General features: G+C 34.6%; 1 protein-coding gene across 7 annotated transcripts in view; it reads right to left on the bottom strand.

Moving 5' to 3' along the window:
* The window catches only part of LOC110453270 (clathrin interactor 1-like), a 47198-nt gene that overhangs the window by 7887 nt on the left and 11882 nt on the right, over window positions 1-27429 (bottom strand). For 2 of the 7 annotated variants that reach the window (XM_021502156.1, XM_021502158.1), the window contains exons 2-15: window positions 25058-25212; window positions 22659-22860; window positions 21776-21914; window positions 20583-20717; window positions 18904-19066; window positions 17821-17868; window positions 14778-14970; window positions 14150-14309; window positions 13752-13815; window positions 12833-13133; window positions 12122-12205; window positions 10732-10839; window positions 5190-5264; window positions 1845-1965 (exon numbers count right to left, since the gene is read on the bottom strand). In XM_021502156.1, the coding sequence (XP_021357831.1) occupies window positions 1845-1965; window positions 5190-5264; window positions 10732-10839; window positions 12122-12205; window positions 12833-13133; window positions 13752-13815; window positions 14150-14309; window positions 14778-14970; window positions 17821-17868; window positions 18904-19066; window positions 20583-20717; window positions 21776-21914; window positions 22659-22860; window positions 25058-25104 (1840 nt within the window). In that variant the 5' untranslated portion in view covers window positions 25105-25212. Of the gene's footprint in view, window positions 1-666; window positions 727-1291; window positions 1301-1844; window positions 1966-5189; window positions 5265-10731; window positions 10840-12121; window positions 12206-12832; window positions 13134-13751; window positions 13816-14149; window positions 14310-14777; window positions 14971-17820; window positions 17869-18903; window positions 19067-20582; window positions 20718-21775; window positions 21915-22658; window positions 22861-25057; window positions 25213-27429 lie in introns of all 7 variants that reach the window. The other 5 variants (XM_021502152.1, XM_021502155.1, XM_021502153.1 and 2 more) reach the window with 5 other exon arrangements.

Below are 27429 nucleotides of genomic sequence, written 5' to 3'. Positions count from 1 at the left end.
GCATCAGTCACACAGGTCAAGCATCAGTCACACGGGTCAAGTATCAGTCACACAGGTCAAGCATCAGTCACACAGGTCAAGTATGCGACATAGGTGTGTCTTACAGATGACAGATGTCTCTGTTACACTGTCCAGATCAAAATCTGATGACCATCATCAATATTATTTACAAATTACAAATTAGGTTTATATTCAACCACTTTCAAAATATTTGAATTTTTCCTTCATAAAATAACTAAAATATATATATCTGCATTACAATATATCTTCTATAAGATCCCTTTTGCCTATAAAGGTGAAAACATGATCATGTTTCACTGATATTGCAGTTGGAAGTGTCTGGAAATTATTTTTTATGTGCATGTAGTAATAACAATCTATATAAAAAACAAATCATTCAAAAAACACCATTCCAGAAACTCAAAAAATTAAGATTAAGAAAACAAGGAGATTCAACTTTAATAGAAGTACAGATATAATGTTTTAAAGAAAGTCATTCACAATATGTCAAAATTAATTAAGAAAAACTCCATTACCAAAAAAAAGTAAAACTAAATCAAACATGAAAATCAGGAACTAAAAGAAATGATGCAGTTAGAAAGCAAATGAAAGACCAGTCTATGAGTAGAGGTAAGGACGTATAATGATCCTTGGTGCTGTACCAACCTGGGGCAATGTAAACTAGACCTGGGGCCATTTCTGGACTCCATACCATGGGGTTTAAGCCTTGATAAAAGACCAGGCAAATGTTAGCACCATCTACCAGGAGCCTATAGCCTACCCATTAGCCCCTACATATTTAAACTGAACTTGCCCAGGCTTAGATATGGTCAGTTCAAAAGAGACTTAAGGGGTGAATGAGTTAAAATCACAGCCATGTGTACACACAGTGCAGATATCAAATAACCAGTTAATAGCATAAACATGAAAATTCTGCTGATAAAAACTTATCTGCCAGATATCAAATTATATATCATACAAACGTGAATAAAAACACAGTGAAATGTGAAAATAATAACTTTTTTAATTTGAAAGTTATGAAATTACTGAATACGAAGCAATTAACACCAACTTAAAAAAAATCTTCCTATAATAGTTTCTGCAAGCTGTTAGGACTTAAGTTGTACAGAATTTGTTTACAAATTTCAAATTTATGTCAACTACAAAACACATATACACCATTAAAATTGATAATTTTATATTTTAAAATGAAATTTAATACAGCTAGACTTCAACAATGACTATCTAGTGACACAGGGGGGATAACTCTGACATTGCTGTTAATATTTACCGTCATCATCTGTTGCCGGGCAGACAAAAGATGAATTATCATTATATATCAGTACAATAAACAGTTGTGATTATCCATAATCTCTCCAACACATAACACTAACCAATAAAGATGAATTTCTACCTGAGATGAGTTATCATGTACAGGATTTGTTAACAGTATCATGCAAATATTACATTAGTAAGACTCTAAATATTACATCATTAGTTAGACTGTATATATAATAAGTGAGAAATAAACATGCTTCAGAATAGAAGTCTGTAGATCATATTTAGAATCCCATGTATAAATTGTCCATTGTATAACAATACTGAAGTTACTGTTATTTTAATGCATTACATATTACATTACTACAGACACTTTTAATTATATTACTTAAAATAATACAACACACGTTCTCAAACAAGAAGATAAATGTCTTGCAACTAACTTCTACAAATGTAAAATACTCCACGAGAACCTTTCTCCTGTAATCTAGAAGTACATATACATACACTACTAAATAACAAGACATACTTATTATATCACAAAGGAAGATAGTATAAGAATTTACCTTGCTGCTGAAGCTGATTCATGCTGGGTTGGTGTGGTTTCTGGAACTTGTTGGCAGGACTGAGGGCATCAAGACTGATGTTTACCTTGCTTGCATCTTTGGACCAGGTGTTAGCATCCTTCTGTTATAACAAATACAGCACAAAATGATGTCAACACACCTCAACACGATGTCTACTCATCAAAAAACAATGTCTACTCATCAACACAATGTCTACTCATCAACACAATGTCTACTCATCAACTCACAATGTCTACTCATCAACTAACAATCTCTACTCATCAACACAATGTCTATTCATCAACACAATGTCTACTCATCAACACAATCTCTACTCATCAACACAATGTCTACTCATCAACACAATGTCTACTCATCTATACACAATGTCTACTCATCAACACAATGTCTATTCATCAACACAATGTCTACTCATCAACACAATGTCTACTCATCAACACAATGTCTACTCATCAACACACAATGTCTACTCATCATCACAATGTCTACTCATCAATACACAATGTCTACTCATCAACACAATGTCTATTCATCAACACAATGTCTATTCATCAACACAATGTCTACTCATCAACACAATGTCTACTCATCAACACACAATGTCTACTCATCAACATAATGTCTACTCATCTATACAATGTCTACCCATCAACACAATGTCTTCTCATCAACACAATGTCTACTCATCATCACAATGTCTACTCAACACAATGTCTACTCATCAACACAGGGTCTACTCATCAACACAATGTCTACTCATCAACACAATGTCTACTATCAACACAATGTCTACTCATCAACACAATGTCTACTCATAAACACAATGTCTACTCATCAACACACAATGTCTACTTATCATCACAATGTCTACTCATCAACACAATGTCTACTAATCATCACAATGTCTACTCATCAATACAATGTCTACTTATCAATACAATGTGTACTCATCAACAAGATGTGTACTCATCTATACAATGTCTTCCCATCAACACAATGTCTTCTCATCAACACAATGTCTACTCATCAAAACGAGGTCTACTCATCAACACACAATGTCTACTCATCATCACAATGTCTACTCATCAACACAATGTCTTCTCATCAACACAATGTCTTCTCATCAACACAATGTCTACTCATCAAAACGAGGTCAACTCATCAACACACAATGTCTACTCATCAACACACAATGTCTTCTCATCAGCTCACAATGTCTACTCATCATCACAATGTCTACTCATTAACACAATGTCTACTCATCAGTACACAATGTCTACTCATCAATACAATGTCTACTCATTTATACAATGTCTACTCATCAACACAATGTCTACTCATCTATACAATGTCTACTCATCATCACAATGTCTACTCATCAAAACGAGGTCTACTCATCAACACACAATGTCTACTCATCAACACACAATGTCTTCTCATCAGCTCACAATGTCTACTCATCATCACAATGTCTACTCATCAGCTCACAATGTCTACTCATCAGTACACAATGTCTACTCATCAATACAATGTCTACTCATCAACACAATGTCTACTCATCAACACACAATGTCTACTCATTTATACAATGTCTTCCCATCAAAACAATGTCTTCTCATCAACACAATGTCTACTCATCAACACACAATGTCTTCTTATCAACACAATGTCTACTCATCAACACAATGTCTACTCATCAACACATAATGTCTACTCATCAACACATAATGTCTACTCATCATCACAATGTCTACTCATCAACACACAATGTCTACTCATCTATACAATGTCTTCCCATCAACACAATGTCTTCTCATCAACACCATGTCTACTCATCATCACAATGTCTACTCATCAACACAATGTCTACTCATCAACACAATGTCTACTCATCAACACACAATGTCTTCTCATCAACACAATGTCTACTCATTAACACAATGTCTCCCCAACAGCTCACAATGTCTACTCATCAACTCACAATGTCTACTCAACAAAACACAATGTCTACTAATCAACTCACAATGTCTACTAATCAACTCACAATGTCTACTCATCAGCTCACAATGTCTACTCATCAACTCACAATGTCTACTCATCAATACAATGTCTACTCATCAATACAATGTCTACTCATCTATACAATGTCTACCCATCAACACAATGTCTACTCATCAACTCACAATGTCTACTCATTAACACAATGTAACTACAGAATGTATCAGGTCAGAAAGTCACATACAATTTATATTGTCTGATAAAATGTTATGATCGTAACTGAATCACTGACAAATTACTATTTGCATTTTAACCTTGCGTTAATCAAGTCAATTACATTATATCAGTGGCACTTAAGTGATTACATTTTTTGTATTGATATTTGAAAATTCCCCTAGTACTAAAATACAACAAAATTACATTACCTGGTATATTAAACACAAAAATGTTTAAACAATACTTGTACATACACAAAGAGGAAGCAATAGAGAAAACGAAGGGAGGAAAGAGGAATACAAGATAAACGACAGGTGTACAGGTTTAGAAGACTATAAATCTGTATAATTTTTAGCATCTAATTGAATATGGCGAATATTTTATCATATCTTTTGACATATGTGGTATACAATACATTTAATAGATTTGTACTTAGAATATACATGTTTATACCCATATTTACTATCAAAGTTCAGAGAAAATGTTAACTTCTACATAAATATATACTATACATAAGACTAACTGTTTACTTCTGTATGTTAATAAAAGACTAATGAAAGTTATAGTAAAAAGTTAATTTCTGTTTATAAACAAAAACATAAAATTCTGTATTACAATAAATAAACTGTTTCAGATTTTCTAATCATATTCCATATATATGATTCCTAGACAAACAGTGTTGTTTAACTGTCCTGGTATTAAATAAATTACAAAATGACCCAAATTTGCAAATAAACATTTGGAAACATTAATAATCTATAATATTGCTGAATTGTTTTGGTAGCAATATTGTAGAACAACTGTTCATTTAAAATTATAAGCCTATTTCTTGTTCATTTAAAATTATAAGCCTTTTTCTTATCTCTGTTCGTGAACTTCATGACCAATTTTAATATTTAGAAAATTCAGTCTGAGATGAAGCTGACATTTCTATAAGTTATTCTCACATCAAACAAAAGTGTGTTTGTCGGATACCAGGACAGTTAAAGGAGTAAGACCAGTGGGTCTCCGTATATGGGATAACAGATGGCTGGGGATGGTCTGATAAATTACCTCCCCTTGGAAGTAGTTCGGGGGGTTGGGACTGTAAGACAAAACAGGGTTACCCACCTGAGGGGTGACTGTGGTTTGTGAGTGGGTGGCAGAAACGGTTGTACTAGACAAGCTTGCCTCCTTCGAGACTGACTGTGAAAAATGGACACTGCAACTTAATGTTAGCTAAACACACCACACAATATCTATAAGTGTGTCCCACTGCCTCGTGTTGTCTTGTACACGACGACTTCAATATGCTATATCATTATAGGGATGCCTCTTAGCATTATACTTTTAAGTTATCTCATTTTAATACATCAATTTTCTTCCTTTCATGGCACCCCCTCAAATAGTCTCACTTTATTTTATTGTAAGCAGAATGGGTATGTTAGTAGATAAAAATTACACCTAATAAAAAGTATTAAGTCATACCAAAGATATTGCCTGTACCTAGGCAAAACGCCATGGAGTGACCCTTTAGTTTCTCAAGTCAAACTTTAATAAATGAAATATTTATTTTATCATACTAAATGTTAATACCTAAAACCTGATCCTGAACCAATATATTTAAATAGTATCTAATTCTATGGAAGAAAATCTTCCAGACACAATATCTTTAATTTGCTACCTGTTTCAGTTAATTCATCCCTTGTCACCTTACTCTTTCCTAAGATACTAAATGACAGATTCGGGTCGCACTTAACCCTTTCACCACTGTGAACCATAATGGACTCATCCAGATAAACGTTTGCTAGAGTCTACTAAGTTACCTAGGGGTGAAAGGGTTAAACTACCAACAACTATAAAGTAAAATTAAAGTTAACAAATGGAGTCACTCGAGCTCTTGCCAGAGAGCAATGATTAATCATTCAATAATCATCTCCAATTCAAGTGCTAAGGATTTGTACATCTAAGAAACTATGTGAGACATTTAATTCTGATCCTATGTAATCTATATTGACATTAACATAATTGTAATGTTACCATGACAATAATTGAATTGCGTCACATTTAGGTACATATATATTATATGTAATAGCAGACCAGACTTTTATCGCATGACAAACTTATTTTTGATAAACTCTACTAAGACTGCGAGAAAAGTGATAATTTTCCATTGAGGAGGACACAGAAAGAATGATTATCAAGATTATGAAATGCATTAAATGTTTTTTATAATGATACAAATGATATAGCATATTGAGCAAAGAGAACAACAAAACCATGAAACAATTGAAGCAAACTTAAAACTAAAATCAAACAAAGAGTGATAAATGATATAAATCTGACACCATGAACACAATGTTAACAGACACAACATCAAAATCAATTATTGTAAAGGATGTTTAAGGAGAGCTAGAAAGTTTATTTATACATAAATACATGTACATTAAAATTCATTCATCTTGTCATAATGAAATGAAAATATTTTGATGAATGGAATAACAAAAGTATGAAATGATAAGTTATAAAAATATCAAATGTATATTATACCATATCAATATGAGCTACATATAATTCCCCAATTTTATAATGAATTGTAATATTTAGCACATGGATGGATAAAATGATATAATACATCAAATAATATTTTCCTGAAGTTAATTAATTTCATAATAAAAAAAGAGCCACACAAAATGCCTTCTCTTCCAATATATAGCTTGGAGTATACATAATATACATATCTATAAATTGCATGTGCAAAAGAAAGGTAAAATGAGCACAGCCATTTGATAGACATAATATTCTCACAAATATGTACAGTGGACCTTTGTTAATTTAGATTACAATATTCCTTACAGAATTCTTAAAATGATTTTTATTGAATACTTCCTAGTTGTTTATTTTTGTGCGGGTATAATTTCATGGGTGTCCCTATCACAACTATTTCCACTACAACAAGCACATAGGCGTTTCTGTTAAATTATGATCAGATCTGTACGGTACTCAGTGTAAATATGCAAAAGCATAAAGCTTGGCATGTCGGAATCAATCATTTAAACTGATTTCAATCAAGATGAATTATAATTATAAATTGTATATTATTATTCATTATACATGAACAGTATTTTGTTAACATCAAAAATTACATTTTGCAATGCAATATACCGGTAAGCAATTTATTGAGATAAAGGTCTTGAATATTCATACAAATTCTAATCTGGGAAATATCTAGCAACCAAACATTGACTTGGGATGCAGAAAAATGGTACTTCTAGCTGGTGGATACATTAGGTAGTTAGAATATTACAGTTTAAAAGGAACAGTATTTACATTAAACAAATTAATGATAATTAACAGAAATTATAAAATTTATTATTTTTTCACAATAATTGTCAGGTTTAAACAAAGTTCCACTGTACAGACCACCTCCACCATGCTCTAGCTCCAATGCACCAGAAATAAACACATTCAAATGTTGAACAAATAAATAATCAGGCCCAAGTTTCCTGAACATTCCTTACATCATTTCCTTAAACAGTGCCAATAATATGCACCTACATGTAGCCCCGTACTTTCAAGTTAAGGAAATTTCCTTACGTAATTAATTATAAGGATCCCGAGCTACCTTGTACAGATCAGGAATAAATTAACGATTCTAAGTTAAAGAAACATTTAAAATAAGGAATGTTCACGAAAAAGAGGCCAGATATAAGCTTTGCTTTGGATAAACAATATCATTAACATCCACATTTGTGAACTATATGCTACATGAATACACAATACTGGTATATACATGTACGTACACTGTCACGTTTCAATTATCATTACATAAAAGGACAAAACAGTAACAAGGGCTGCTTTCATTTATATGGCTGAAACCATCGAGATAGCACAGAAATAAACACACTTGGACCAGAATAGGGCTGATTTAATATAGACAAAACTTAAATTTAAGTTTTAGATTTTTATACAATATACTACAATCTAGTGGTAGTCAGCCTTTAGTTTCTGCCAGGTACAATTGGGCCTCTTAATCTACCTCCAATTTTATAGTAGTCAATAACTGTCCCAATATGTGGGGATCGTTTCCTTTCAGGTTCAACAAGTTGAAAAGCTTGAACTGGATAAATGAAAGCAGCCCAGGCGCTACATGTAGATACTAATGTCGAGATTGCTACATAAAGGGAGACAACTGGATAACATCCCCTATATTGCTTTACGTAAAATATACACTATTTTGATGATAAATTACTTTTTTTTCTATAAAAAAATAACATTATAATAAATATTTCGTATTCACATTGGATCCCCAGCCTTGGGGACTTTTGTGTTAAAATAGGGTGTGGAGGGTTAAAATTTGCATGAAAATGATTGTGATTGTGAAATTCATGAAAATAATGTCGGAAAATGTGACTTCCACATCAAACCTATTTTTCACTACAAAATTAGTTATGAACAGAAAAATGTGAAAACTGTTAATATTTTTACTGAATTTTGAGCATGTAAACCTTCCTGACATTCAAAGCAAGAACATATTTTTCACATAGCACCAAGTGAGAGATTATGACAAGCATAATGAAACATAGAAGGGGAAGTAATTCAGTTAGGTCCACTTCACAACATTTCAACCAATTTTTACACCGTTTAAACAGTATTTGTTATGAACTGTCCTAGCAAAGTGTATTTGGATAAACTCATAATTCAACTAATTGTTTTATCCATAAAGTGACACTGGGCAATTAGTAATCTTTTCTTCCATAAACTGACAGCATTAAAAGCAATGTATTGTATCAGTAACAGTTCTATAAACTCTACATATAAAACACACAATGTTGCTCTTCTTGTTTTTCGTTTTAAAAGACAAGATCACACTAGTACATTTTTCATGACAATTCTATTCATTTCATAGAAATAAATTCAAGAATCACAGATCAGATAGCTTTTATAAAAGAGCTGATCCAAAACTGGGCTGTTAATGAATACTGCTGGAGAGAAAGTATGATACTGTATAACATGAAATCTTCGTTGTGCATTTGTTGTTTTTCATGGTTGTCGTAGAACCACGAAAATAAATACAACAAATTTGAATGATACACGTGTCTACTGTTTGTTAATACGGGTTATCCAAGACAAATTGTACAACGAAACGATCAAAATGGCTTCAAACTACGAAAGAAAGTCCCCAGGAACCTTTCGTGTTACACAGTATTTACATTCCCTGTACAATATACCTTGTGCTCAATACATCAATCACCCATACTCCTATGTGCATCAAACAATATAAGTGTGCGGCAAATAATATGACAAGCAGAAATGCTCCATTTCCATTACAATCAATTAACATGCAGCCATCACCATAAACACTGATGGGAGTGTAAGGCAAGTGATGTCACAGTTATGTTTTATAGCCGAGTAAAGATGTACCAGTATTTGGGATTTTACTTTCTCTTACCAGGTAATAACAGTAATAAAACCACTTTTCATTCATCTAACATTTGAATTTTATTTGTATCAAATTCAAATTGTATATTTGGCTTCTTTAAAAAAAAAAAAAACATGTCACTGAATTTAATAAAAATAGATATTAATATACACAGAAACAGAAAAAAAATAAACAGAAGCTTCATGCATGAATTTCTTTTTCTTGTCAAACATGTCCGATTTGATTTTGATAACACCATCGTATATAATTTATATCACAACTAAGTATTAGCTAAAATATTGTAAAATTGAAATCAATGATGAAAATGTATATATATGTATTATATAAACAAAAGTTTAACAAATACTTAGATAAAAAACAAACATGCAAAACAAGCTGTATGATATACACAGAATGGATGGCTTAGAGACGGAGTGAACTTTCAATAGATAATGTAGGCTGTGTTTTGTTGTACATGTAGTGATTCACTGAAGTAAACGTGATGTCCTTGGAAGTTGACTCTAGCAGTTAACAGGAAAGTAGCTGTTCCCAACATGCTATAATTTTGTAATAGTCTGTGCAATTTTCATTCAATCTAGTCTAACTTAATGTAGTAGAGTTAAAGAGATGATTTTACGCTAGCAGCATGGACATTTTTCTAGGTAATACTTTTGTCAAATTAACATGTCAGTCCAATACACATGAATGCCTTACACTTGCGTTATATACTTGGGCAGTTACAAATACCGAGGGATAGGTGTGTTCAGTTACATAAATAATGGGTACATAAATGTGTAGTCAGGTACCTGTCATAGTAAGTACATTTTGTAAGATACATAATTTAATTTGTCATTATATCAACAAGTCCAATGTGTCGGCCTTGTGATTTATTCTGATCATACAGTTTATAAAAGACTGAGATAAACCCCTCTATGATACTGAAATTCATTAATTGTTAATAGCAACAGAACAATGTATGTAGTTATATCATCAACATCACTGACAATACAAGTTAACCTGATCAGACTGGTACCTGGTTCCAATATTGTGTACCCATGACAACCCTACTTCTATTTTTCTTTGCAAGCTCCTTCACATTCTACATGGCCAGGAAAGGCTGAAAACTCGGCACAAGTTGCAATACCAAGACCAGTGCAGAATACGTACCAACCTGTGTCCATGGTAACTCAGAGTCCAGTTTTGTGTCAGAAGTTGGAATGTTAGTTAACCATCCAATCAGAAACTACGTACCTGCATAGAAGAGACCCCTGTTTGCATTCCCATTCCGGATGCGTAACCCCTTCCCATTGGCTGGAGTCCTGGTGCCATCATATTTCCCTGTATCATTGGCTGTAAACCCTAAACCAGGAAGTGGAGTTAAAGACATCTTATTTTCAAACATAACGTTTAACATAAAACACTTTACACAACATATTCACAAAATCAAAACTTTGCACATCAACTCATTTTAGGAAATTAAGGAAATTTTAGGAAATCTATAAAAGCAGGTTTCTGGTTGACACTTCAGAGTACAAAACATGAGCCAGGACTGTTTTTACAGCAGTTTGTGACATGTACATATAGTGGCTGAGCGTGACTTGATGATTATGACCCGATCCTTGCGTCAAGATTTTGATACATTATTATAGGTTTATTGTTTTGTATGGTTTTATTCACAAATGCTCCATTAATAGCTCTACATTGTATTTATTATTGATCGGTGCATTTGAAGGTGAAGGACTTAAACATATTTGCATTCATACATTGATTTTGAATATAAATACATACATATGGAGTTAAATATTTGCATTATATTCAAGATTTAAGGTTTCTTGTCTCAAGGGAACTTCAGTTTTACTTATCAGGGTTGATTAATTATCTAGTATACACAAACCAAACAAACCCATGAATTTTAATTATCTTTAAAATACATATCAATCTGCATATCATGAACATTTTAGCATTAAACAGTATGATTACTGCAGTCCCTTTTTGCCCCTTTCTGAAACTGATCTCTGGAGTCACCTGCAGATCTAACCTCCGAGTTACATTTCCCTCTCTTTAATCTGATGTTTAAGGTCACCCTTGAATCTGACCTTTGGGATCACCTATGAACCTGACCTCTTCGGTCATACTTTCCCTCCCTTTAATATGACCTCTGGGGTCACCTATGAACCTGACCTTTTCGGTCATCCTTTCCCTCCCTTTAATCTGACCTCTGGGGCCACCTATGAACCTGACCTTTTCGGTCATCCTTTCCCTCCCTTTAATCTGACCTCTGGGATCACCTATGAACCTGACCTCTTCGGTCAGACTTTCCCTCCCTTTAATCTGACCTCTGGGGCCACCTATGAACCTGACCTTTTCGGTCATACTTTCCCTCCCTCTAATCTGCCCTCTGGGGTCACCTATGAACCTGACCTTTTCGGGCATACTTTCCCTCCCTCTAATCTGACCTCTGGGGTCACCTATGAACCTGACCTTTTCGGTCATACTTTCCCTCCCTCTAATCTGACCTCTGGGGTCACCTATGAACCTGACCTCTTCAGTCATACTTTCCCTCCCTTTAATCTGACCTCTGAGGCCACTCATGAATCTGACCCCTAGGGCCATGCTTTCATTTGTTTTACTGAGATCGTACCTGCTGCATGCCCATATTTGGCATTCCTGCGTACATGTTCCCTGCCATCATACCTGTGGGCTGCATTTGTGGTGGCATATTCATCTGCAAATCAAATTTTAGACATTTTGAAAAAAAGTTTTCAAACTGCCTAAAACTACACCACTTTTATCAAAATGAATATTCCATATAAATTCACCATGCTTGTCAGCTATCATGTTTTTCATGAAAACATTCATTTTCCAGTAAACTGCTGTTAATATCTTATTCTTTTGCCTCATATCAGATGTAAAACTTACTAATTATACTGGCTTAAATCTTTGAAAACAATGATGACCTTTCTTGAAATAATCTTGTGGGTGCATTTTACATCACGGTTTGGTGTAAAACTATCGATCAAATTACTTTTGTCTTCACTGACCTAGCTATTAAAGTGATTAGTGCATCAAAATGTTCCTTTACACCCAATGTACGTGTATTAAATTTGTGTATTGTCCCAACACTTTAAAACAGACTGGTCCTTTTGTTAAACCAAAGTTAAAGCTAGGACAACTTGGAATTATACTCGGATTTCCTTAACAAGTGACACTCCCTTTTTTCGCACAAAAGTAATCCTGTTAAAATTCACATTTTCATTTTGGCTTAAAATCTGTGATATCATAATATATAAGACAGTTCTTACAGGACATGGTTCAAAATGAGCTAGATATTTAAGTATAATCTCTGACTCACTGGGTTTCCCTGCATAGGAACCTGAGTAGCTTGGGGCATTCCCATCATTACAGGCTGGGCCCCAAAGTTCCCCATAGATGCCATGGGTTGTCCCATTAAAGTTCCACCCACTGGGGCCATGGGTTGTGACCCCATAGTCGGCATTGGGATGTTTGGTGTTTGTTGGGCTGGCATAGCGCTACTAGCACCACCAAACATGTCAAACAGATTATCTTCTCCGGATTTGGTAGCTGGTGGGGGAGCAGATGACCCGCTCCCTGCTGCATTAAAGGCTGTAAAATCTGCAAACTCTCCACTGTTTCTGTAACACAAAATATAAGGAGTGAGACTCCATAAAGAAATAGATGTTGCTAGTGTAAAATGTGCAATTCTACGTTAAGCAAACTTTGCAGTATGCTCAATCCCCTGGACACCTGCATTACCCCACACATGTGTCAAAAATCCTACTACTCAATATAGACAATATGTTTGATGGAAAGGAAACACTACCTGTAAACATCAATGTTAATGGTTACTTCTTTTTAGGTTTTCAAACACTTTTGAACATTAAGATATGACTTTTGTGCAATTAAAGTATCTGTAAAAGGCCTTGACAACAAAACTGTCCTATGGCAAGGCAGACGAAACAGGCATAAATAACATGGAATTTTGTCCATGAAATCCCTGGCATTTCCACAAGTGGACACCAGGATTGTTTCTCCTTTAGTCATGTTACAAACTGTGTGTTTGATCAAGTCTCAGCTGTGTATAACTGCAATATGTACTGTTATACAGGTGTTCTATTTAGCTATAGTCACCACACAAGTTTCTTGATGGCAAACAAACTGGTTAAACTTGAGCTTATTTTTTACCTTTCAAGTGTTCCACAAAGACATGTCTTTCCTATGCAGTAAATCAAATGTTTACATGTAACACTTACCCTGTTGATGCTGTGGAGGTGTTACTCTGGAATTGTGAGAAATCAGCAAAGTCTCCTGTACCTCCTTAACAAAAGACAATTATTTACATCAATCTTACATTTCTAAGGAAAGACTGACAAGAAAACTTTCTTGTTCAATGCATATGTCTGAAGCAATATAGAATAGATTTTTCTATGGTAAATCGAGGAATGATTATCCCCTTATTAGGTCTATTAATAAGATTAGTTCCCAATTGAAAATATGCCTAATTAGTCAAGAAAAATTCCAATTTGAAAAAAAAACACTTACAAGAATTACACAATGTATTGCAATTTCACAATTTATTCACATTTTCTCAGGGTCCATTGCCCAAAATTACCTGATAAATCCCGAAACTAAATGATTAAAAACACAATACCTTGTGGAGATGTAGCGCCTCTTGGATTGAAATCTCCATTGGAATTGGCAGATTTGAAGTCAGCAAATTCTGATGTTTCCTGGGAGTTATCTGCCCCTCCTAGACCCATGTCAATGAGGCTTGAACCATTGTTTGTTATACTGTTGCCACTAAGCTGAGACTGAAATACACAATGATGACGTGGATAAACATTGATATGCTACACTACCCACAATAAAATATAAACTTTCTGTATTTTACAACCATCATGGAACAAGTTATATACCTGGAGTACCCAGAGTAAACCAAAGTGGTCGGGCAGGTCACGGGCAGGTCACGGTGAGGTCACCCCACACTTTTTCACATCTGATCAGGAACTGAACCCTGGCCATCTTGGTGAACGGTGAGTGTGCTATCTACCAACCGACCACCCACAAATTTGTTACATTGATACTGCCTACAGTCATCCTCCCTTGATGTTGTAAAAACTACCTACTGACCTCTCTGGGTCAGTATTCTACACCACATAGTGCTACAGTACATTGTGTGTGTTTAATGATTAAAAGCTGAAAAAATAAAATGTATTTTGGAGGCTCAGTACCACTACTCTTCCTTCAATAGTACACCTCAGTTTCCCAATCATACTCACTATGGAATCTTTATCCTTGCCGTATGATGATGCTGCCCCGAGGTCAAGTTTCTTGGCTGACCTTGACCTCCTGTTGTGTGTGATTTTTTCTGTACGTGTTGTATGTGTTCGCTCTACTGACGTATATTCTGCATCATCATCTTTGAAATTAAAATCATCCTTGTCATTTTTCGATCTGTTTTCTGGCTCATCACTGGAAAAAATACAAGATTATTATCACTGTTACTATTGTTATGATCATGATCAGTTTCAATTCTGTTGATCTGCGAATGTAAGACAAGAGGCCCAATGGGCCTGCATCGCTCACCTGGTATTAATCTTGCACTTGTAACCTAAAAGGCAATCTTAAGTAAAGCTACAGGCAAAATATCAGTATCAATGACAGCAAGTCTTTCAAAAATGAACCTGTTAAAGATTTTAAATCATTTGACCCATGTGACCTTGATTTGCGAACAAGGTCGTTATGTTGAACTAACTTTAAAGCCTTTCATTTCAGCATGCAACTTGCCAAATATCATCATCCTAGATCTTTTGTTTAACGAGATTAGGTCATTTACATATCTAACCAAATGTGACCTTGAAAATGGGTCAAGCTCATTCAAATGACTTGATAGTCCTTCATCCAAATATCAATATTCTGGGCATCGTGGTTATTCAGAAGAAGTTGTTTAAAAAATTTAAACAAATTTGACCCCTGTGACCTTGAACAAACTTGGTAGCTCTTTATAATTATCCAAGCATGGTAATGACCAGATATCATCATCCTCAGCCTGTTGGTTATTCAGGAGAAGCCATTTAAAGATTTCAAACATATTTGACTCACCCATGTAACCTTGAATATAGGTCAAAGTCATTAATTTTATAAACTTCGTAGCCCTTCATCCAAGCATGCTAATGGCAAAATATCATCTTTCTGTGCTGCATGATTTTTCAGAGAATGTCGTTTAAAGATTTCCTCCATATTTAAGGTCAAAGGGCAACATATAACAGATCAATTCTGAATCCAGTGTAATGAATACATGCAAAGCATTCTGTTAGAATTAGTGAACTTTGTCAGGGCAAGTCATTCATCATTCTTAAAGTATCGTTTTTTGAGAACTATATATATATATATATTGTCAGGGCATTCTATACATCCTTTCCCAGGGAAATTTTGAAGCACAAAATATGAGTAGATTTATTTTCCCCATCATTTTCAGCCCAAGAAATTACCTATTCATGTGCAAATTACGTAGCCTACATTATTTTATTTTTACAGTGTATACATGTAGCTAGGTAAAGCAGGTACCGAGTACACGATGTATATATGTGGCTACATTTTTTATTACAACATGAAAGAGATTTCTAAGCAAATTAGGAACAATGCTAGTATCTTCTATCAAATTAAACTAGCCCGTCTTTTTATTAAGAATTATCTGATATTTAATTTTCTTCTTTTAAATTATCTTATTCTTGTTCAAGTCTACACACTCCAAATGCAGAAGAAAAAATTGAAGCCCTAGGCCTGTGCAAGTACAGAATAATCACTTCTAATCATAACAACAAACAATACATCAGTTATCTTACCACATACAACAATACACAAACAGATGTTGTACAGCTTCCTACCACATACATAAATCAGAATCCCAGGTTTTGATAGTTTTCACATCATTATTTTTTAACAATACAAGAAGTTAGTTACAAATTGAAAATCCTGAATATTGAAATTTTAATTATTTTTTGGAAACTTTCACAGAATTGTTTCCTATTTCTTTATCCCATGCCTTCAATTAAATTTTAAGAAGTATGATAGCATCATGTTAATAGTATTAGGTAATTATTCAGTTATTCTTTGAAATTATTTTAGTACAATCAATATAAATTGAAGCAATGACATTCATTATAGAGTGTACCAAGTATTGTTTAGTTTTCATATTTGATGTCACAATGAATATGTTCAGATGATATTAAGAATACATTAACAGCCTACATTAGACTTAAATTGTATGGGCTATTCCTGAAATAAAAATGTGTGGACAATTTTCACAAGATTTTTAGCGTGTTTTTAAATTAGTGCCAGGCTGTTACTCTTTGCATGTTTTAAGTACAAGGGTTGATATAGCATGCTAGTTAGTGATCAGCATATCAAACTAAACAGCAATGTTGTTAATATGATGTGCAAGTTAGGAGTGACGTACATGTATGTATTAAAATTACAACAAAAATGTACAGTTACACAAGCTATACTAATTAAAGACAACAATCAAACAACATCAATATCCCTTATAAACATGTGTAAAACTAATGCCTACAACACCTCTAGGTCTGTGTACTGATAATACGGGATTATATATTTACGCTTAAATAAGGACAATATTTGTAAATAATATCAAAACCCAGTATAAAATGTCATGATGCAGCATGCAGTTTCTATGAAATCATGTGCAATATTTTCTTGTCTTAATGTAAGATTTCATATCCAAGTCATGCTCCAATCCTGGGTTATCTACAGGTAACACTGACTGCCATATCAGGACCTCAATCACGTGGACCATGCTTTATACATTCCCGATTCCCCTCAAATATCAAACTTGTTAGGACTCGGAATAGAAATAAAACTGCTCTCTGATAATACTGACATACTACAGCTGTGTATAAATTGTTAATGACACATCTAGAGTGTATTTGGGTGTTTTTTTGTCCTTTGATTCCAATTTACAGATTCTTCAAGTCTGACATTCATCCTAACACTTCGTACCCAAGTCACATTTCCTTTTTTTTTTGTTATCTTAAAACACACCAAATACAACAAATGTTTTAAACGAAATTTCTATACACAAGTGATGCAAAAGTTGGGAGTCCTTATGAAACTAGTTGGAGTCCATATGTAAATTTGAATCGGACATGGTGTCAACTCCACAAGTTTGATATGACATAGACCTGTGTGTAACCTTTGTGTACCAGACAGAGACAGTGCCCAATTCAACAGTTATAGTTTTCACAACACCAATTATACCATGCTCTAACATTTCCCAGTCCTGCATACCAGGTAGAATCTCACCTAAAGTCTGTTAAACTGCTTCTGCGGGCGGCAGGAATCTTGCTTGAACTAGAATATTTCACAAAATGGGTATTTTACAATGACTGAAAACTGCCAGATAAATATATCAGAACCTACCACATATCTTTAGGTAAACACATGGGTCGATAAACTATCTGATTTTGTTTTGTTTTTAAAAACATTTAGTGTCATTTCCGTTTCAGCTTTTGATTTTCCTTTTCAAATAACAGTAGTTTTGCATAGTAAATATAGATGTAAAATTATCAAACTGTGAAAAACTTCCCCAAATCTACAGGCAAGACTTGCAGAATATCTCCAGAATGCTACATGTGTTTGGTTATTCAAACGAATAATTAAGAACACTGACAAAACACCATATTCACAAATGTCATCCAATCTGAGGAGCTTTTAATTAATACTTCACTATGTGCTTGGTGATTATCTCCCTTACATTGATCCACTAGGTATAACAGTACATACTTTTATCGTTTTGTATTTTCACATAGCTTGTTATCATAATTCAGCTTTGACAAGATTGATTTCATCTAAAATCTTTCAATTCAGCATCATCAACTAATCCTATTAGAAGTTCCTATTCTCAAGTGCAGTTCCCATTCTCAAAGGTAGTAACTGAAAGCTTAAACTAATATCATAGATTTATGTTTGACTATCGAAACTTCCACACTATCCTGTACAATTCTGATGTTACAATAGAGATCATTGGTTCAACAGCAAAAGGCAATAGAAACTGTAAAAAAAAGAGTTACATTTTGAAAATTTGAATACTGTATGATTTTGTGAGGCAGGTGCTGCCAGCAACTGGGGGTTTAGGAAAAGTACTTGCCATGTGGGACTTTCTGCTGTCAGCAGACCACAAAAATTAATGAGATTATAATTAAAAAGTTTCGACATATTGACGGCTATAAAATAGATTTTGTCTTCTTTGCAGTTGAACACAGGATGGGAATGTATGTCCTCAAATTGAGCATTGGGCAGGGCATTAAAACACAGACCAAGATTCTGGAGTTAAGTCTCAAAAGGAAACCTTTAAAACATACTGTATTCCTAACCCCTGACCCTTACCTGTAATCAACTACATCGTCTGGTCCCTTACGGCCCTGTACTTTGTTCCAGAGCCCCTTTACTTTGTCCACAGCTTCTCCCGCCATCGTCTTCCGGCCGCTGTCCCACTCTTCAATTTCATCCATCTTATCACGGTTGGACGGTTCCTCGTCATATCTGTCACCTGTTACATCCAACCAAACGTACATATCTAACACCAGACCAGGTTATAAATCTATATTAAGAAGGTAAGAAGACAGGAATTATGACTCCATACAACAATTCTTGCTGATACAAGTACATTGTTCCCAGATCTATAGGTGCATGTGTCTCAATCCAATTAATGGTCGTCATACACAGGATTCTTGTAGGTACAGGTAATTTTGATTCTAACTGTACAAATACAGTATACAAGTCTGAAATTATTGGGATTTTTGACAAGAAAGCCTTTAGCTTTAACAGTCGAGGGAGTTTGTTGTTATGGAAATCATTTTGTATACATTGCAAGGTAAGGCCAAAAAAAATGCTAACTTGGTTCTCAGGCCCGCGCGCATTTCATTGCGCCGTGTGCATTGCCGATTTTATCGTGAAAGTAATAAAAAACAAATCGTGAATGCGCCAGCCGCCATCTTTAAAAAAAATCCGGAAAAATTGGTCCGCATGTCGTTTTTACTCGTTAGTCACCCAAGTCCCGAAAACGTTTGAATAAAGGTAAGGATTGAGATACAGGCAAGCGTTAAAATGATTATGACTTATTAGTCTTGTGTACAAATGGCGCTCATTTCGGTACAAACAAGGAATGGGGGGTTCGTGATTCTCGTCTGGAACATCGTGGGGGGATTTTCGGAGGCTTGCTCTATGACGGGTCTCTACACAACTATAAAAAGACAAGGTAATGTCCACAATATTAATGAACATTTTACAAACTACACAATAAAAAAAAATCGCCCTCGTCTCGTTTTTGCCATGTAAAATAAAATAAAAATACCGTCCTGCCGCATCTATTTTGAAAAAAATTGGCCTGAGAACCAAGTAATTAATTTTATTTGGCCTTATCAAAGTAGATATAAATATGGACATTGGATTAGCTGACAAAATGATGTTGGGCAATGAACAGTATTTAAGCTTACTGGAATGTATCTATTGCCCAGTGAACTCCCTCCTTCCACTACTACTGTGTTATTTACAAGAGACTTACTGTATCTATTGCCCAGTGAACTCCTTACTTCCACTACTACTGTTATATACAAGAGACTTACTCTATCTATTACCCGGTGAACTCACTCCTTCCACTACTTATGTGTTATTTACAAGAGACTTACTGTATCTATTGCCCAGTGAACTCCCTCCTTCCACTTCTACTGTGTTATATACAAGAGACTTACTGTATCTATTACCCGGTGAACTCCCTCCTTCCACTACTACTGTGTTATATACAAGAGACTTACTGTATCTATTGCCAGGTGAACTCCCTCCTTCAACTACTACTGTGTGATATACAAGAGCGTTACAGTATATATTGCCCAGTGAACTCCCTCCTTCCACTACTTATGTGTTATATACAAGAGACTTACTGTATCTATTGCCCAGTGAACTCCCTCCTTCCACTACTTATGTGTTATTTACAAGAGACTTACTATATCTATTGCCCAGTGAACTCCCTCCTTCCACTACTACTGTGTTATTTACAAGAGACTTACTGTATCTATTGCCCAGTGTACCCTCTCCTGCGACTCCAACATATTTGTCTTTGTTCTTTTTTGCTTTTTTTCTTTCGTCTCGTAACTTCTCGTCATTTTGAATGAAGTCTAATAGTTCTTGTATCTTCTGTCGTACTGCAATACAATAACATTAAACAACAATCTTATAGTCAGACTTATACACAGTTCGACCCGTAACAGCTAGTATATATAAGTCATAGCAGATACTAACAGAATATATATATACAGTTTGACATATTCTGCTTGATAAACGATTGACGACACACACTTTCCAGCAAAGTTTGCATCTGTAAGTGTAAGGCGATTGTATAAAAAAAACTCCCCTCGGAGGCAAACCCAGATTAACACTACAGATTACAACATGTAGAAGTAGTCTAGTGTTTATACCGATTCAGATAAATTAATTTCCTCTAGCCAAGTCAGTAATACTTAATTACGTGGTTCACATGTAGCAAATACACTAGATCTCCTTTCTATAAAAGACCACATCCCTAAGTCTTTCTGGGGACAACATACCCATTCGATCATGTTAAAGTGACTGTTGTACATATTTCAAATATTGCTGAAATAAATTTATCAGTAGGTTTTCACTACATTCTATTAATTTTGTTTTTTAAGGAAGATTTATCCATGTTGTTTGAAATTCAGATTGTTTAAAAATAATTCTCAATAACCATCAGAAACCCATTAAAGATTTCATATAATTTGAAGAAACTGTAGGAATGTTACTCAAAGAGAACATCAAACAAAATATTGGGGCCCCGGATTCACTGACTAAAAGAATTTACTACTTTTTCCATTGGAAAGTATTGCCAGAATTCTTAAATTACAATTTTTCCTAAACTCCAAAAATGCTTCCGAAATGAAAAACTGAAGTTAAGAAACGTCTGTGAAATCTAGATCTATTAAAGCCAGATCCCTATATATATGTAGCTTAAATTTAGGTATCGGTGGTAATGAGTGATTGTTAACTCATTCAGCCCAAAATTTCATAATGCACTATTCCAACCTTTGAATTGAAAGAGTTCAAATGTGTCTTTAGGGATGAATGAGTTAAAGATGCTCTACAAAAAATAAAATTCTGCTATAATGTCCAACAATTACTTATCTGATGCTTTACTGATTGAGTACTATAGATATATAAATATGTAATATTTCAATGTCCTTATCACCATTTAATCCCTGGTCCTTTCCATGCTCATCTGTGAAAGTGTAGCTCTCCAGACTGCGGAGGTCATAAAGGTGTTCCCTAGAGCTTGTAACCACACGCTCCGACCCGTTCTTTAGGAGATATGTCAGCAACAGTAATGACTACAGCATAAGAAAACACAAGCATGTGCACGTGATATACATCCTCTTAAAAATAGGCAACACAAACTTATTTAAGTCAAATGTGTATGTAAAACAATTCAATGTAAGAATTTTAAAACTAACAAAATTTCACTTAAACGGACACAATCAATTACAAGAAGTGCTTTCTGCTCCTGCTAGCGACCATGTAGATATAGTGCTTTCTGCTCCTGCTTGCGACTATGTAGATATTCAGATTTCTGCTCCTGCTTGCGACCATGTAGATATTCAGATTTTAGTTATCAAAGTTATTATGAGATCAGAAATCTAAAAGTTGAGTTGGTAATTGATATTAAAGGCATGTGTAGAAAGTTTCATGAAAATCAAAGTGATTCAGAGTAAAATACAGCAAGTACATGTAACTGTTGTTATTGATATGCATAGAAAGTCTCAATAAAATCAAAGCATTCCTTAAGAGTTGTTGCACGAAAACCATTGGTGCAGATATAACAATGAGATTGTGATCCCCATGTTGTTTTGGTTAATTTCGCAGCTGGCAACTCATAAAGTACACATCCAAATTTATAGTCTGAATTGTATCATTAGAGTCATTCATTTAACCAAATCTCATCAAAAACAGCAACAAAACTGGCAATTAATAATGTGTAGCTTTAATATCATGAAAGTGATTAAAATATCAGTTTTATGTAACCACACACTTAGTATGTACAGACCTTATAAACCACACACTCCGTATGTACAGACCTTATAAACTCTCCTCCAGTTTTTCTTGTTATCGTGCAGCATGCGTTTCCACAACATGCCCATCACCTCTGGAAAGTGTTCATATGTAAATGTGAAGCGTGCTACTTCCTGCATCAATGATCCGTGGGGTCCCCAGGCTTCATCACTTGTAGCCTCTCTCACCTTCGTCTCCACTTCGGAGTAGTTCATCACCACATTGGTGCTGTAAGATAAAAATCATCTTTACTTTAAAATCAAGAGATCAGAAAGAGATATTTAAAATATTATGTACAGTTAAATATAATCTGTGAGTCAATTTCTTTATTCAGTACTATCATATATTTACCTTGCATTGGTTCAAAAGAAAAATTATTTCTTTGCAGGCAACAATAGTGAAAATTGTGTGATCATAAAATAACAATTTGTTGCTTTAACAAAACTTCTTCTACCTATCACGGTCGCCATCATAAAAATTGGTTAAACGAACTGATGTGTTGCTTAGCAGTGTTATTGTATAAGAAAAAGACAAATGCACAGCCAGACTGGGATTCGAACCTGGGACCCTCCGAACTTGAGACGGACGCTCTACCAACTGAGCTATCAGTTCTGCTACATTCTTTCCTTCATTTTCTAAGTCTTCGTCCTCAAAGACACAACTGTTTTACAACCCAGATTCTGATATCCCCTTGCCAAGCATTCACCCAGTACTTAAAACACGGGTTGGCAAGCTCGCCAATTTTGTAATAGGAGAAGGAGAAGTGTAAAGTTGAGACAGGAATAGGAAACCTGAGGAACTTCCGAACACTAGACGGACGCTCTGATACACAATTGACTACATATATGGTCACCAACGATTGACCCAGTCCATTCTGCTTCAATTTTACTTAGTTATATTTGCATTTATAATATTTGATGTTTATAAGTCTTGTCTTGTTCTGTAGTTCTTCCTTCCGTTCTATTTAGGAGCTGTCCATGAAGGAAAATATTACTGAAGTTCTTAAAATTCTGTTTCTAACAGTAGAATATCAGGCTTGTTTGACTTTAAAATTCATATAAAACACGGTATAAAAGTAGCGTTTGATCAACACCGCATCCACTTTGTATAAATTTGTTTAAAATACTTAGTACGTCGGTGATTTATTTTGCTCAGTTTTACTGCAGAATTCAGGCTATTTTCCTAGCTACAAGTGTCTTATTTTCCAAAACTGAGGAACATATTCCCAATTTTAACACAATTAATGCTATATTTTCCCAATTTATTAAGGAACAGGCTGTTGCAAAATTTAGGTATTAAAAACACTGTACATAATGTTCATCTGTAGTTCACAAGAAGGCTTGTTAATATTCTCGCGTACAGATGGAATTTTCTAGTTATTCCCCTCCCACTTCCTTCTTGAAATAGCGCATGATGTACTGTATATATGTATAACAATAATCAGGCAGACTCATCATACTATGACATATAGCCGTCCTATTTAGGGGTATCGAGTATAGCAGAACTAGACTGGGTCTTTCACATGCGACCACGTAGCTCAATTGTTTAAGCATCCATCTAAGAGTTTGGAAGGTCCCTGTCTCGTTGTGCTTTCTTCTGATCCTAATAAAAATTACATACTGGCCATCTGTTTCCTCAAAAGACACAATACAAACCCCTAAGAAAGTAACTGAATAACATTTTCTTTTTATTAAAGAATTCAACTGCAGGTTTCTGAGATGGCATTCACAGACATCTGTACCAAAGCGACCTCATGAAGTGCTGNGGGGGGAAGGGGCAAACTGTGTCACATAATGACATGGTGGAAAATTACGTTTGGATTGTATGGGATTTCAAGGGGATTACCAACATATTTGTATGATTATTTAAGGAACTGAATCATTGCACTACACGAGATTTAAATGTGAGTTACCTCACTTAATAACATGGAGGACAGAGGGGTTCCTAACAACATACAGAACATGCACAGCAGAGCTTTATTTATTTGTTATTTCGAATTCCTTGTTAATGAAATTCGGTCACGTCCAAGTAATTCATTCATTTTCTTTTTTCTTGTACTCCTGTTTGAAAAATAGGTGTCTAACAAATGGTACGTGGCAGCAGTGACATATTTTACATTCCCCAAATCATGGAGGAGTTGACACTCCCATCACTCCTCCCCTTCAAACACAGATAGTCAATCAACCACAGCAAAACTTAACATGTCAACACTTCAGTAGTTAAGTCAATATATTTCAACACATTTTTCTACCGAATATAAACGTATATATCGTCAGCAGTAGAGATAATCATTTATTTAGGAAAAAATAAATATTGACATCGAAACGTCAAAGCGGAAGCCGGTGTCGACGTGGAAGGTCAAGGCCTGAGGTAACGTCCAACATCCGCTAGAAAAGCAATATAAAATAACAAAATATATACTTACACTTTATCTGTGATCTCCCTCAACTTCCACATTTTGTCGGCGAACATCTGATTACTTTCCTGGTTCCCTTATTAATATCCCAACCCCCGATGTTATAAAGATGATTGGGGATTCCTCAGCTATGGTTTTTCACTGACAAGATGATCGCTTGGGCTCTGTCACGTGACCAAGTTAATCGGTTATTTTTAGAAGGGAATCCTTTGGAAAGAGAACACCCACCACCTACAGAGATATTTGTGGACATGACTCACACTGTATATAAATAACTTATGTATCACAGGTAAATATTATTAATAATTAATTAAACTTGAAGATCTATTGAGTATTTTGTGTGGAAACATCATCTGCATTTTGATTTGATCAATATCAGTTTTAATTAATTTGAACCAGAGACGCGGTATGAAGCCAAATATATAAATATATTATACTCTGCTTGAACCCAATACAACATAATTATAGTGTATATATCGCTTCGAGCATTACCATACTGCACAGCATTTCAGATAGTAGAATGGCAATGTATATTAAAACTATGTCTACAAATGTAAAATTAAATTAGATAAGTGGGAGAAAAGGTATGCATCGATGTTAGAAAATTAAGTAATTGCTTTCAGCGAATGCGTAAAATAACGAGCCTAAAAAACATACAATGTTTCTTAAGTATCTACTTTCAGGTTATTTTTTAATTACGTGTAGTAAACACAGTCCAAATAGAAAAAAAATATCATCTTATCAATAAGTAATCTCATTTTCTGAAACCGTTCAAAATTGAGTCCATATGAAGTTTCATATAAATGTATGCAAGGTCAAAGATCAAAAGCGAAATTTAACTACATGTAGTACCATAATTGCATATTGAAATTATCGAATACACTTTACAAAAATATGGATTATTTATTCAATCAGACACTTAAGCCCTTTTCCACCAGGTTTACATCTGTATCATATATAGTGTCTGGTAGAATTAAGAAACCAATCATTATACAAATACGCACTTTGCTCTACTCCTTCAAAAATATCAATAACTCTTGCAGGCGTACACGTGCACTTCAACTTCTGATTCCGAGTATACGCGCAATATGTCGGTAACATCGACCAACTGTTACGATTCTAGTTATCACAGCTAAACTAAAATGCATATATACATATAGACTATATACATATCTCTGATGTGTCATACCGTAATTTTGGTGAATGACTTCACTGTACCCATTGAATAGCTGTCTATTGATTTGACGTAAGATTTTGAGTAACAAATATCACGGAATTAAGTCCGTGACCTCACTGGGAGAAGACCTTGTAAGTTGCTAGAACTTGTGCCCAATCCCTTTGACTCTTCAATGTCGATAAAATATGTTTGAATGTCTGTCAATCGATTTGTCTTAAGATATTGAGTTACAAATATCACGGAATTAAGTCCGTGCAATTATCTTAAGAGAACTCTTAAATCAACTTCACGTAAGTCAGTAAAACGTCGTGACCGACCGGCACCTGTCAACGTATCTACACCGAAATCAGTAAACAATGGGTACATTTAATTCAATTCAAGGCTTTTTATTGATTTTAACAAAGGGATCAGACAGACTATATAAGTCATCTCCCACTCCAGTTACAGAATGTAATCAAATATAGATTAGAGGGTTCATCCAGTGGGCATGAGCTGGACAGGTGATAGAGATTGATTAGTAAAGAGTATGTCTATTTTTGAAAATACTGCGTTGAATTGTTTAAATATTGATTTTTGAAGATCTGCAACCGGATTGATAGCATTTGAAGTTAAAAGGAGGTGTAACAATTAAAAACACCCCAAACGTCCACACTATACATGTACTACAATTATATATACATTGTCAATCGGCACACATACTCCACAGAAGCTTGTTTCGATCAACAGATAATTATCAGTAAAGTACGTCGTACGATACGATATCATAAACATTTTTACTTATCATTATCTATTAATCGAAACGAGCTTCTGTGTATACTCACCATACTGTAAACACACTATACATTATCACAAGTACTCCGTCATGTATCTTGATCTAAACCATAACAGATAATATGTAAATATACACACCTACGCACAAAACGAAATACACATGACATACTCACACACATACACAAGTCAAAACACCCACTGATACACATAATGACACATAAGGATTACACATAAGGATTAGACGTATATTTTTTTTAATTTCATACCGACATGGACACTGAAAAAAGTCCGTTCAATCGTTATATTTACATCCTAAATATGTTAGTGTCTGTATGGTAAGCGCAAATAAGATTCCTGATAAGATTCCTGAAACATCCTAACGTCACCAAAATGTTTAATTACCTTAATTATCTCATGTTAATCGAGGCCGGGG

The sequence above is a fragment of the Mizuhopecten yessoensis genome, unplaced genomic scaffold (genome assembly GCF_002113885.1).
Source record: "Mizuhopecten yessoensis strain PY_sf001 unplaced genomic scaffold, ASM211388v2 scaffold7225, whole genome shotgun sequence".
NCBI classification, from domain to species: domain Eukaryota; kingdom Metazoa; phylum Mollusca; class Bivalvia; order Pectinida; family Pectinidae; genus Mizuhopecten; species Mizuhopecten yessoensis.
The sequence above is the reverse complement of the archived record's forward strand: the minus strand, read 5'-3'. Positions and strand labels throughout refer to the sequence as shown.